Source organism: Olea europaea, chromosome 13, assembly GCF_002742605.1.
Source record: "Olea europaea var. sylvestris chromosome 13, O_europaea_v1, whole genome shotgun sequence".
Taxonomy (NCBI): domain Eukaryota; kingdom Viridiplantae; phylum Streptophyta; class Magnoliopsida; order Lamiales; family Oleaceae; genus Olea; species Olea europaea.
Window position 1 is genome coordinate 4,135,753 of NC_036249.1, and position 14,654 is coordinate 4,150,406.

Here is a 14,654-nt window from a genome sequence, read left to right on the forward strand (position 1 = left end):
GTCCCCGCCACCGCACCACCAGCCCGTTCATCTGGTGCGTCGCCATTCCCAACATCGACAACCACCACCTTAAAGAATCACCTATACTACTAGCAACGGAACCAGTGGCACTACACCACACCACACCATGATCGTAGCTCTCATCACATTCAAATCAACACACATGTCATATTTCCCGAACAGATCGCAGCTCTCATCACATTTTAACGGGATGACAATGAATAAAAATATCATTACAATTATCATACAGAAAGTGTGAAATTATTCGGTATAGGAAAAAATACAAATAAATCAAATCATGAAGACTGAATACAATACAATAATTAAAAGTTAGTATGAAAGCTAGATTCTAGAATGAGTAGTCAATCGTACGTAATTATCAATGAATACTAAAATCAAATCGATCCAGAAGAAGAAGAATTTACCATTTTCACATACAAATCACAACTGAACCATAGGGAGTATTGAAAGCAATCAAGGTCACATAAATTTTATGCCTTTTACAAAAAATTTCCAATTTTAAAACCTCCAAAATGCCTGGATGTCCAAAAAAGTACTGCAATTTTAAATTCTTCTTCTTCTTCATTAGCTTCTTATTGTACAGTAATTGCTAATAATTACAAAGCAAAGAATAAGTTAAACAGAGAGATGAAACCATGTGAGATTCTTATGCCACATCGTCTGGTGGCAGAGAAAGAATCGTAGTGATTGGGGCACTCATATTACTAGATCACCACCACCACCACCACCACCTTCTTCATTTCTACCACAAATATTCCCAAACAGGCAACCGCCGCTGCACACGACACAGCGGCGCGGTGGATCTGCTTCACCGAAGCAGCAACGATGGGCAGGCATCTTCGCAGCCGCTGCTTCATGCATAGCGACGACGTACGCTGCGACTTTGAAGAATTTGAGATGGCCATCCAATTCTAGAGAGAGAGAATGAGGGGAACGAGAGACGGAGAGGGAGAGATTGGGTGTGGAGTTAGGGTTGGGTAGGTTGAATTATTAGGAATATATTTATTTAATAATTTCTAATTGCCACCTGAATTTTGAAATTAAACTTAATCCCTGTTATTTATGAAAACTAATTTTTAAACCCAAGTTTCTGTGTAATTTACCCAAAAAAAATTACTTGGGCCTGTGGAGCTAGGCCCAAAAGTCCAACGCAGGTAGATGCTTGCATTGGACATAATTGGGCTCCGCCCTTGGTCTCAAACATGTTTCCTTCCAACATCCTTCTATCATATGCCATAACCCTACCCCCGTAGGCCTGTACTAAATGCAACTTCTACTGAATGTGTTAGTAGATCATGTACCTCATTAATAATATTGGATATTGTTGTTCATTTGATCACCATCTTAGATGATCAAAAAATTTCATTCCATCTCGATTTAAGGCACTAAAGAAGTTGGTAACAAAAATATTTAGTTAATGCAACAAGAATTTCACTTTGTTTGTTAACAGTTAATAGTACTGTATATAGAAGGAAAATGTTAAGATGATGAACTACACGTGTCCATCATATTGGAAATACATTGTTGTCAATTAATAATGGCCTGCTCAAACGTGCTGTTGGCGACTCGTTAACCTTACCTTGTTGGCAGCATATTGGAAATGTACAACACGTGTCGATAATAAATGTTAAAAAAAAAAAACTTTGTTCTTTAAAACATTAACCATGCTATATGTACACTCTCGTTCACACCTTAATTGACACTCTTCCACGTGGATTAATCAAAGTCACTGATTTTGAATTCATCTATCACATCATTGCACAGATTTCTTCCACATAATGGACGATGTCAAAAAAGATATAAAGCACAATGTACATCTAGCTTAATTCATAAAACATCCACTTACGTGGATGTGAATGTCCATAACCTTTACTAAATGATATTAAGAGGGTGTTTGGTGAGAATTAAAATTAAATTTTTTAGTGGATTGTGATAGAAATTTTTGAAATATGTGATTAAAAGGTTATTGGATCCTTAAAAAATGTGGTTAATATTGATTGTTTGATTTCGACTTAGATTAAAATCATATTTTAATGCAAATCAAACAGGTGTAAATTTTAGAATTTCAACTCCCTGTTAATAATATAATAATATCAAAAAATAAAAAGATAAAAACCAATATTAAAAAATGGATTTGAAATTTAGAAAAATTGTAGTAGCAAATTAGATGCATGTGCAAGTACTGGTCGCACTATAGAAAACCTTCAATAATTATTCATGATCTCAAAAAGTAACTAACTAGGAAGTTTCATTAAAATCAGAACTAGAACCGAACACATATCATTATGGAAAAAAGTAATAGCCTTATCATAATTGATTCAAGATTGTAGTTTGAGATGCGTAAAGTTTTGTCCAATATTTGTGCCCATTGTAAGTGTCGTGTCGGGTAAGTTATGCTCTTCACTTACACTTGCAAATGCTTGTTTTGTGAGATGGAAAGACAATGTTGAAACCAATAGCTTGTCTAATTTTTTTAACTTCAGAGCACTGTACTTAGTCTCTATTTGGTACCGATAAAAATCTAGTTTTTAATTTAAATCAACGTCAATAATTCATTTTAATCACATACTTTTTGGGTCCTACAACTTGTCAATCATATATTTTATTAACTTCTATCAAAATTTACTAAAAATCTGATTTTAGTTCCCACCATACATGAGTTTAATGTCAAACTGCACAATCAAATAAAAATAGAGGAAATTTCATTGGGTGTCAAAATTTGGCTTTGGATTATCAAAAATGTCACCTTTAAATTTTTTATCAAAAATGTGAATTTAGGACATTTTTTACTCTCTGAATTATTTAAATACCTTATATATTAATTTTCAAGTAGGGCTGCCTGCAAATTATGAAGCACAACAGGCCCCTGTCTCCAACACCCAAATCTGCTGTTGAATTTTTTATTTTTTTATTTTTGTTTTCCTTTTACAGTGTGGCGGAGGTCGACGACGATGACGACGTCCAGCACCTGCTGCTGCTACATTTGCTCTACCTCTGTGGCAAACGCGGCGCTCGCTGCCACGCTCCTCGTCGTCGTCGCTGCCGCCTTTGCCCTCTTCCTTTCTTTCTTTCTTTTCTTTCTTTTTTTATTTTTTTTGGGCCCAAAATTTATAATCTTTTAAAATCAAAAACAGATTTTTAAAATTTAAAATAAGGGTAAGTTGGACATTTCCCACAAAAAATAACATTTTTGATAAAATTAGGTGCCCATGAAAATTTGTTGTGCATTATAAAAAAAAATGACATTTTTTGTAATTTTCCATAAAAATATGCCAAACAAAACGTGAATGAAAAAGCTTGACATCAAAATCATAATGAAATTGATTAATCATTTTTTGTACGGTACTGTTGCACTTGCATTATTCAAAAAGTAAATTACGAATTTTATATTCTCTATAAATAATCTCTTAGGATGATCATCAAAACATAGGAAAATATTTTGTCTGTGCGGATATTCCATGATCTTAAATGCAAAGTATTTTTTATGCATAATCCATAACTTATTAATGTGATGAGCCATGTCATAATAATTTTTCCCAGTCGACAAATAGAAAGTGAATAATACGACATCAAAATGAAAATACGTCAGTGCCACAAAAGTAGTTGATAAGGCTATTTGTGCAATCATAAAGGAAATCTACAAAAACAACAAAGAAACAAATCCAGTTAAAGTTTTAGGTTTGATGAAAATAAAACTAGGATCTTAATGTTGAAATGGTCTGCATCAGATCTATATTCAGTTCGATGCTACTCAGTCCAAATACTGTACTTTTTTTAAAATTTCATATTTAATTTAACAAACATTTTTATTTCAAATATAAGAAGCATAATTCCACTACTACAAAAAGTAAAAGAACAAGAGGTAGAGCGAGAGCGAGAGGGGGAGGGGGGTTGGGCATGGAGGGAGGAACTTTAATGATATGATGTTGTTTGGTTATGCTGCATATACATAATAATTTACGTGCGCATGATGTGGTGAAATATGATTGAATTAAAAAATTTTCAGCCAAATAAAAAAAATTTCTCCGTTGTTTTTTTTACACTCCATCTCTATGTAAAACATGATGTAATTCCTTACGTACAAGTTGTTGGGAATTTACTTAAACATGCACAGCGAAAATAAACAGTTTCAATTCTCACCAGGATTCAGCTCTGTATCTAGATAAGAACTGTGATGAGAAATATACATTTTTCTTGATTTTTCAAACTCCTTTGCGTTATCCTTTTCCAGCAATTTGAATCTGCCTCCCACAGCTGTCCAATTGTCCAGCCTCCAATGAAATCCACACAAAGAATAGATTGCAACTCCTAGGGTTTTTCTCCTTGTGATACCAAGAATAATGAAAACAATATGGATCTCAAACTCTAGTCATGTATTTATATAAACCCAAACGGGCTCAGTCAGGTCCGGTCCAATATTTAATTAATCCATTTAATTAAACCCGGTCCGTGAATTAATTAATCCAATCAATTAATTCGGGGATATAAATAATCAATCCAATTAATTAACTTATCCAATAATTGTTAAATTAATTAATTGGCAATTTGCAATCTTCCAATTCTCTTTTGTGTGCGACCCATTAGGTTCCCGACCACGATATCTAACGACGTGAAATATTATTTTGGTCTAATCAAAACTGATAAATCAAACACCCTTTTAATTTATCACAAATTCACACTTGCCGTCTCAAATTGACATCTAGCAATATATCAGGGCAACACATGTGACGAGAAATGTCACGTGATATGACAAAACAAAAACTGTTCGTTTACCATGAAACTATAATCCATTCGTCAATATGATCCGATGAATTACGAGATATGGAAGTGTGTCAATCTCGATTATCGATCATATTTTTCATTCTACTATTAAGTCAATATGAGTCGAAAACTTCTTTTCAACTTATATGTATACCTTGGCCAAAGATTTCATTATTGACTTAATTGAATGAAATGCAGATCACAATCTCTTACCATCTAAGAGTGACGAATCCTCTATTAGTCATTCACAACCATCATATGGTTCTTGACATACCCGAACGATGTCGTATTAGTGGCCCTTGGCAGAGCAATATCCAACACCTTCAAAGCATGACTGTCCTCATACAAGGCACTATGATGACCTCAAGTCATAGAACCAATTCCACTACCGAATGTTAGAGATTAACCACTGATACTCAGATAGTTATCCATGTGGAATCTCTTAGCGCGTCTCCAATGTTTTGTTCTATAACAAAACATCCATGTGTTCATTTAAGTGTCACCACACTTTAACTCGTGAGATCAGCTACTTACTTCACAAGTAAGAAATGCCACACATGATGGTCTATCTGTATTAACGATATCTAAATCTCGTTATTACTTACGACTACGATTTGTTCAAAATCCAATCATACGTAATTTGTATCTCACAATCACAACTCCTTATGATTAACAAATTACTTAAATTTGGATCTTCGAACTCTATTATTTAATATTATCTATGACAAAATTAATTTAAATAAATAATAGATCTTACCAAAATTAAATGCATTAAACATATTAAAAGTGTTTACAACCTAAATCGATTGGATCTAGAGCATAACACTTACACAAGTAGCATTATTCTTAAAGTTAAAAATGATAATAGTCAACTGTCTTGAAATCTATAATATATTAAATATCACATTTAGTGAGAATCATTTGTTAGTTGATTCTATCCTTATTACAACTATTCCAATAAATACCTTACATTTTGTTTTTCAATATGTAAGAATTTTCTAACTAAAAATCCTCTCACGTTCCCTCGATCATTCATATACCCAATAATTAACAATTAATTCCTTTAAAACCCTCTACCCCTCTTCATAACCTTTGCCTTGCGCTAGCAAATATGTACGTATGTAATTGGTGGGTTCGATTTCTCTGAAGAGATTAATTCTCCCAAGTTCATGTACATTTTATATATTTTCGGGACTAGTTAATTAAATTAGGAGCAAATAAATTATTAAAGTTCATGTGCACTTATTTATTTTCAAAATTGTTCATTTCATTTATGATACAAATCATTCACTAAGTCCACGTACACATCTTTTTGTCTAAATTAGTTTTTAAGATCACAAGTATATATATTATTATTTTTTCATATTTATTAATTCAAATTACTTAAATTCAATGATCGTCAATGCATTTGATTGTTCTCGTGAGTATTCAACGTAAATGAATTAATCTCTCAATTATTTAAACCATTTGTACGACTAATTTAGACATTTTACTCATCGTTTTTTTGGAATTTATTTCACAGTTATATATATATATATATATATAGAAAAAAAAAACTTGGTGCAATCTATTTGTTGTGACTAGATTGCAACCGTATTTTATTTTTGGACGATTATATCATTACTATAATTCAATTATTTCAATAATACCTTACTTTTTCATTTTCAATATGTATTTAATTTATTTAACTATTTAAACAATATTATCATGAATTATTTTGTCAACCATTTAGTTATCATCAATGTACATTAGATACATTCATTTCACTTGATTGGACAGTAAATTAAATTCATTATTTTTTCCCGACGAAAGATGATTTTTTAAGAGTTTTGTTCCAATTGATTTATTCAATGGATGTTAACATGCAAAAGAAGGTACATTGATTTATCATCAATATACATCAGACGGAATCATTCCACTTGATTGGATGGTAAATTAAATCCATTAAATGTCTTTGAAACAAATGATAGTCTCTTGAAAGTTACGCTTCAATTGATTTATTCAATAAATATTAAGATGCCGGTGAGGTAAATGAGGAATATATTTGGTATCTATAATAAAATAATTCCAATTGATGTATTCAAAGCATATTGAGTGAAGATGAAGATGTGGTGATTTTATTGGATGTTAAGCTTAGATCAAAATAGTAAATTGAATTACTATTTTAATTGAGTTTCTGACATTAAATCATGAACTGATTTTTATTTCATATGAATCGTCAAATATTTTGCTTTATTTTCTAACATATCAATAGATAGGTTTTACCAAATTGAGGTCGCTCCTACATCATGGACTCACAGGTTTTAAGAGATTTATTGGAGTATAAAAATGAACGGTCAATTAAATTAACAATAGTTCGAAAGAATTCGATCGAATCTTATTCCAACAATGCTGGAAAAAATTATATTTTGAGGCTCATCCTAATTGACAATGAGGTACTACATATACTACGATGACTCTTTATTTTTTAATTACATTACATGTGAGAAGTAACATAATAATTCACTTCTTTACTGTGATATAAAAATTCAAGCCATGTTATTGAATAGTGCAATTGAAAATTTTGATATTGTGATTGAAAAGGGAAAATCTTCTATTATACGAAATGAAAACTTAAGACATGTCAATGGAAAGCATCGAAATGTTAATGATGAAATCGAATTGTCTTTCACAGCTGTAACAAGATAGAAGAAATCACTGAATGTATATGCAATAACATATTAAATTATTTTCTTCAATTCAATGAAGTACCAAAATTCGCTAGCGGAGATTTCGTGATTGATAATTATACTTTTTCAGGCAAATGCATAATTTACAATCTTGTTCAAAGAGTCTTACTGAGCATCAATTCTAAAATTCCAAAAACTCTACCCACATTTTATAATCTGCTCCTATTTTATCAAATGTTATACTACATGTACATAATAGAGCTACATACATATGATGTGATGAGATATAATTGGATCAAAATTTTTTCAATCGGATAAAAAAACTTTGACACTCTCTTTTTGACACCTCATCTGTATATAAACCATTATATAATTCCATTAAATACAAATATTATTATTTGTTTTATAATAGCTATTCATTGAATTCTTAAAAACCTTCACATCACGTTAGTAAGAGCAGTGGTGTAGAAATTCATGATATCTATGGTTGTTTAAAGGTCAATGAATTATCTTTTGTTCCAAATTTCTCATTTGTTTTCAAATATCGTAGGGTTGGTAATCAAAGTAAACATGTGTTCATCATCAACGTTAAAAGGCCAAGTGAGGGAACAACGAAGAAACGGGAAATGATTATCTTGGACAGTGGATAAACATCATCCATAAAATAAAATAAAATAAATTATAAAGAGAAAGCAAAGATGAAATTTATAATATTATTTACTTAACAACTTTGTTCTTAATATAGGCGTAGTAAAATAAAATTATACGATAAAACTCCAATGGCAAAGAGAACGTCGATTGAAGTGGTGACAAGACTTTTCAAAAGATAAAAAGCAATTTAGAATTATTTGGGAGTACAATAATGGTATTTGGAGAATATTTTCTCCACATCTTTTCAATTGTCCCAAGAGTAACAAGACAATCAACAAGGTCCAAGGAAAAATAATACCTCATGTCTAAATATATTTTCCACAACTTGTATTCTTGTATGAAAAGTTATACGTTGCACTTCCAAAAGAAATTTCTATGACAACTACAAACGTTTTAGTCAAGTCAAATACCCATAATCACCCAAATATATTGTATATAGAGAGAAATCTCATTGCATAAAAAGTTCATTCCATGTAAACAATTTTTATTAACTACTTTTTATACTCACACATTTTCGAATATTACTTTTATAGCAGTTATAAATTATTTTAGCTGCATGTTCAACTGTGATTAGTGCCCATAAAATGTTAATAAAGGGTAAATATTCAAATTACACCACATTTCATTTTTTGTTTTGTTTGCAGCACTATATTTATTTGCTCCTGATATTTTCAAGTAAGAAAAAAAAAGGGAATTATTCTATGGGTATATAAGGGGGCACATAAGGGCGTCCAAAATGGACACTCGGCGCCCCTCTTATGTACATTATTATGTACCCATAGAATAATTCGAAAAAAAAATAATAGATGTAACAGTTGAACAAAATATTTGAACTTCAGTTTAAAAATTGTTAACAAAATGTTTGTACAAAAACCAACATAAGGAAGAATGTGTATTACTCAATTGTAGGATAAGGATGCGATAAAAAATGGAGACTGTGATATTGAACTAAGATTTTTAAAATTCCACTAAAATTATAATATGGTGAAAGAAGGGTGTTAAATCATAGTAGGTCCTTATTGACTTGCTTATGATGTGAGTCGAGGGACAAGTTGGAGAATTGACGGTTTGATGATTTCGGTATCAATAAAGCTGCACGTACACGACAGCTCTTCACAGGGGCCTTACAAGCCCCTCAGTGTAGCAGTGGGTCCCACCTTAAAAAAAATAGCGACAATCCCCCATGTGTGTTGCCTGGCAACACTCCGTGTACGTGCAGCATCATTCTTTTGGTATAGAATTAAAAAATGTATTTTACGTATTGAATTGTTAAATTTTATCTTGTGGAAGAAAATTTCATAAAGGGTATTTTAGGTATTATATATTTGTTTTCTCACTCAAATTTAAGGGGAATACATGTTAATCAAAACTTGAACTAGGGGATGTTTCAATTATTTGTCCAAAATAAAGGGTGTCTCGAGAAAAAAACAAAAAGTAAGTGCGCCAGTGAGGGTCCAACCAACAATAGTACGTGTAAAGTATGAAACCCAATGCCCACTTCACTTGTACCTTACGAGCGGGGTCAACCTACTCTCTTCGAGTCGTTTGTCCTTTGTTCTTTTCCTAATTCAATAAATCGAACAAATATATTCCCTCTTTCTCCATTCCTCCGTTGTACGTTTGTTATCTTGTAATTTTGTTCGGACCCATATTGTTATTTTTGGAATCTTGGAAAATTATAATGATTTCCGAGAATTGTTTCTGTCTGTAGTTTTGAATTTTTGCTAGCAAACTCGGTTTTATAATGATGCTCTTAAAAATTGTCCATCTGTAGTTTAATTTTGTTGTTGAACAAACCCAGTTAGTTTACTTTCTGGGTTTCGAAGGGCAAAGAGAAAAAAGGAAAAAAAGTCAGCTCTCTCGTGTGTAAATTCGACTGTGAGCATAGAATTTGGCGAACAAAAGAAGTGATGGTCAGAAAACACGGATGGCAGCTACCAGCTCACACCTTACAGGTTCTGCTTCAACTTAATTTTCTATTTATCTAGTTGTAGTTAATATGATATTTTTTTGGAGATTTTTCTTTGAACTGTTAATTTTTTGAATTTTTTTCTTGCGGATTCGTATTGAAGTTGCTTGTAATTGGAGGAAACGATAGCATTAGGCTATTTTGTTGGAGTTTTAACTTTGGGTAATTAGTTGCTGGTACCAAATTAACTAGAAATGGTGAGATCGTTAAAAAAAAAAAAAGTGTTGAATTCTCCGTTTATTAAAACTTAAATCTAAGATGTGACTTAAGGAGGAGAAATAAGTTCAGTGAGTGCTAAAATTAACTTTGAGAATCACGACAACGTAAGTTTTCTTTTAAGTACAATCACATATGCAGGTTTCGTGCTGTAAGCCAGTGATTTTCTGCTAAATTACCCATTCTAAGTTATTTGAATGACTATGAGTCTATAGTTCATTACATTAATATCTTGCAGCAGAAATTTGGTGTTTAATGATCATCACATGTTTCGCTTTTTGGTACTTTGGCGGTTGATATCCTTCATTTAGAATTCTGTTGTCAGGAATTTTCATTAATTTGCTCTTCTTCAATTTTTATTTTTATTTTTCTGTTTTGTTTTTTATCTTTGCCTCGAGTCATACCTCAGTAATATCAAGTGGCATGCTTTGCATTTATTCATCATACATCATTTTCCAACATGGTGGCAGTGAAGTTACTTTGAAATCAAAAAACAATTTTCTTTGGGGACTATCGATAACAATTTTTAAGGTATTGACTGCATGTACATAGCAGGTTTAGATGAAACTTTTTCCATATTGAAAATTAGCTGAAGTCCTGAATTGAGAAAATATGCCCAGTTACAAAGTGAAATCTAAATTGAGGGGTTTTACCATGATGCAACATTAGCAACACCAGTTGAACCCATTAGAGGAAATTCATTATTTACTTCTTCAAACTTACTTTTAAGTTCCCAAGTGTAATTTTCAAAGCTCCTTTTCTACTAACAAAACTTAATTTCTGGAAAAGTTAACTTTCAAGCAAAACAAAGCATGCTCTACATAGATTGGTTACCACATATCTGAATTTAACCATGGTTAGGAAATTTATGATTACTTGTTTCGGGTAATTCTTCTCTGTTTTCTTGCATTACCTAATGTTAGTAATGCATGAAATAACACTGTGATGATAAAGATCAGGCTTCAGCCTGGCCTGCATTGACATGAACAATATGACTTTTCACCTTTTGCCCAACCTGGGTAAATCAAAATCTGATTTCCTGCTTTCATGTTAATCTTTTTATTTTTAATAACTTATGAGATGGTAGACATTAATGAGTGTCCATTTTGTTTTTGAGTTTTCAACTATCGAAAATGTTGCTTGGATTTATGGGTTGACAGATTGGCATAGACTGAGAGATGGAAGTTTGATGAAATAAAAGAGTTCTAGCAAATATTATAATTACAGAAAAAAGGGAATTGCAAATTAGCATAATTAAATAAATAGATTGATAGATTAGATATAAGATAAATATAACTGTCATTGGAAACAGGATTTAAACAAAATTACACAAAAGCTAAAAACTATTTTAGGGTGTGATGAAGGTAGGAAAAGTGTTCCATGTTCTCTTTAACTCATGGAAGCAACACGTGTGTTTTTTATCTCTTGATACTTAAAAGAAACTGTTTAAGTTACGCCATATAAATTTGTTCCTCCCTTAACATAATACTTGTGATTAATGAATGAAATGCAAGGTACTTCACTAATTTGATGTTGCTAGATTTTTTAATGTTGGGTCGCAGGAGATTTCGATTTTTCATATTTTTATGCACATAAAAGTTCTGACTTAATCCTGGATGTCATCTTTAACAGGTTATTGCTATCACCGTGTTTTGCATCCTAGTCGTTGCATTTTATGCTTTCTTTGCTCCTTTCCTTGGAGGCCAGATCTGGGAGTATGCTCTCATTGCTGCCTACTCTCCGGTGGTAAGTAGATTCATCAGACTAACATATGGCTTGCTAATGTCAACATTCTATTTTTTGCGCATACAAAAATGAGAACTTATTGATGAGAAACAATATGTACTGAATTTGAGTACATAGTACTGATGATTGGAACAAAATGATGGAAGGACCATTTTAACAATGAAGCCGGGCACTGGAGCTCGTGGTAAATCTGTCAACTTCGTTCTGGCTGAGTCACTAGATGACTTAAGCACAAAGAGTTCAAAACTACCTGGCCCTATTAAGTGTAATTGGGTGAACTGATGTGAAATATTCTAACATTTTGGTCACATCAAATGCATCACCACTATCACTAGAGTCTAGAGGCATAACCACAAAAGCTTTTTGTCAGATTTAATTGTAATCTTTGTGATCTATTATTTGGTCAAAGATTTGAGGCACTTAATGAAGGCCTCATGTGAGGCACACCTCAAAGAGAGACTCTCTGGTGCTTTTCAACATACTGCTCGCAATAGAACCTTAAAATTGGAACACCTTAAGCTAATAAATGGGAGTTCAACTATTTGTGATACCAAACTGAAAGCAAGGACAACAATAGGAGAACACTAAAAGAAATCACATAACAGAACTAGGAACAAGAGAGAACTTGGAAGAGGGAGAGAGACAAACAGAGGATAAAAGGGAAGCAATGAAAGATGTATAGAATAGAGAACAAAAGGGCAATCACCACTTTCTTTTGGTCGTTGAAATGTAAAAGTTTCTATATTACAAAGTAGGAAAATATTAATAGAGGAGCTTTACAAACCTAGCTTTTATCTTGCACCTGCTTCCATCCTATAGGTCCCATTTGCACCACAATTTGAAAATTTTATATTGTAGTTGTGTCTCATCAAAAGTATTAATAATTTGAATGGTTGATTTTATAATTATAGGCTCAAGACCTGTAGCTCCGGAAAATATATCTTTGACTGTTATAAGTGGTGATTTGATATTTACATTCCAAATATCTTTACCGCTTTTTTTTTCATTTTTTATTCAAACCTTACATTACATTGGTCTTCAACTTTATACACTGAGACTGGAAAGATGCTAAATGACCTGTTTATTTGCAGAGCAATCCATGACTCTATTTTCTGGGTATAGACACGTATATAATTAAGATTTTATGATGTTTACCCAATGCAGGCACTCCTTGTTTTTATTCTTTATGTTCGCTGTACTGCCATTAACCCAGCAGATCCTGGTATCATGTCCAAATTTGATCCCGAGTTAACAAAGAAAGCAAAGGAAAAGCACAGATCACTTACTCAGGGTCTGCCAATAAAATTTGACGAAATGAGTAATGGAGCTCATTCACCTTTATCTTCGACTTCAAGAAGTTCTAGAGCAGGAGCTAACTCAAGTAAGAGAGGTTCGGTTGAGTCTCTGAGAACAACTAGTCAAGTTATATCTCCAAGAAGGAAATCATCTTGCTATAATTTTGGAGGAATATTCTGTGTGATGTTTGTACATGAAGATTGCTGCAGATCAAATGAGGCTGCTGAACAGGATGGTACAGGTGAAGATGCCTTGTTCTGCACATTGTGCAATGCTGAGGTATCTAGTGGATTGGCACAATTTAGTTCTCTAATTACTCATATATTTCTTTCAATTATGGTCATATAGGCGTTTATCCAAAAAAATAGAAGGAAAAGAGAGAGAGAGAGAGAGAGATCAGAAAGACATAGAATAGCCGTATTTCTTCATGTTCCATATACAGGAAAGATATGTTCTCTTCCCTATAATGTCATTGGAGATGCCATCAGCCCCAATAAAGTTCAGCTATATTAGCATAGCCACATGTATAAAAATGAGTTAGTCTAAATTGATAGTACACTTTCTATGTATAATGCATTGATTAATATAATGTTTGATTACCTTTCAAAAAATAAGTTAAAGTTTTCATAATTTGATCACAAGATCGATTGCAGTACATGTTGGACATTTTTAATGAAACACAGAACTCGGACTGATAACTATTTTCTTATTATCATAGCTACGTGTATAAAAGATCAGGTTAAAGTTTTCATAATTTGATCACAAGATCGATTGCAGTACCTTTTGGACATTTTTTATTGAAACACAGAACTCGAACTGATGACTATTTTCTTATTATATGACTCTGAAGACTTTTGAGTTAAGATAAATATTTTAATACCTTGCTAATTCTCAAATCTGAAATGCATTCTCTGACTTGTAAAGTTTATTAAGGTATAAGACAAGAACAAAGGAAAAAAATTACATTGAACTATTCCACCCATTGAAGAAAATTCTGATATTGCCACTGGATATCTGGCTTTTTAAGCATGTGGCGATTCTTCATAGACATGGTTTATGATGGACGTCTTATATCTGTGCCAAGTTGACTACCATTACCGAAAACAGTCTTCTTTCCCATTCTATAGCAGTTTTCAAAACTTCTATATTGCATTAAGCTCGTCTTTAAAGTTGTGAAAAAATGAGCTGGCACAGACGGTTTTGTAGTTTACACTTGTTGGCTTTCTTTCCTTTCATTAAGGCCTTCAAAATCTCTGTTGAAAGTGTTTTACTCCCTGAGAAAAAGTGTCCACTCTCAGATATATGCACGCCTTCACTTATCAATT

The 14,654-nt window shown here is 32.4% G+C and overlaps 1 protein-coding gene across 1 annotated transcript in view; it reads left to right on the forward strand.

Moving 5' to 3' along the window:
• The first annotated feature begins 9,601 nt into the window (after positions 1 to 9,601).
• The window catches only part of LOC111408332 (probable protein S-acyltransferase 19), an 8,926-nt gene continuing 3,873 nt past the window's right edge, over positions 9,602 to 14,654 (forward strand). Inside the window, exons 1-5 of the mRNA XM_023038103.1 lie at positions 9,602 to 10,057; positions 11,920 to 12,033; positions 13,198 to 13,674; positions 13,772 to 13,853; positions 14,048 to 14,067. Coding sequence (XP_022893871.1) covers positions 10,013 to 10,057; positions 11,920 to 12,033; positions 13,198 to 13,674; positions 13,772 to 13,853; positions 14,048 to 14,067 — 738 coding nt within the window. The 5' untranslated portion in view covers positions 9,602 to 10,012. The remainder of the gene's footprint in view (positions 10,058 to 11,919; positions 12,034 to 13,197; positions 13,675 to 13,771; positions 13,854 to 14,047; positions 14,068 to 14,654) is intronic.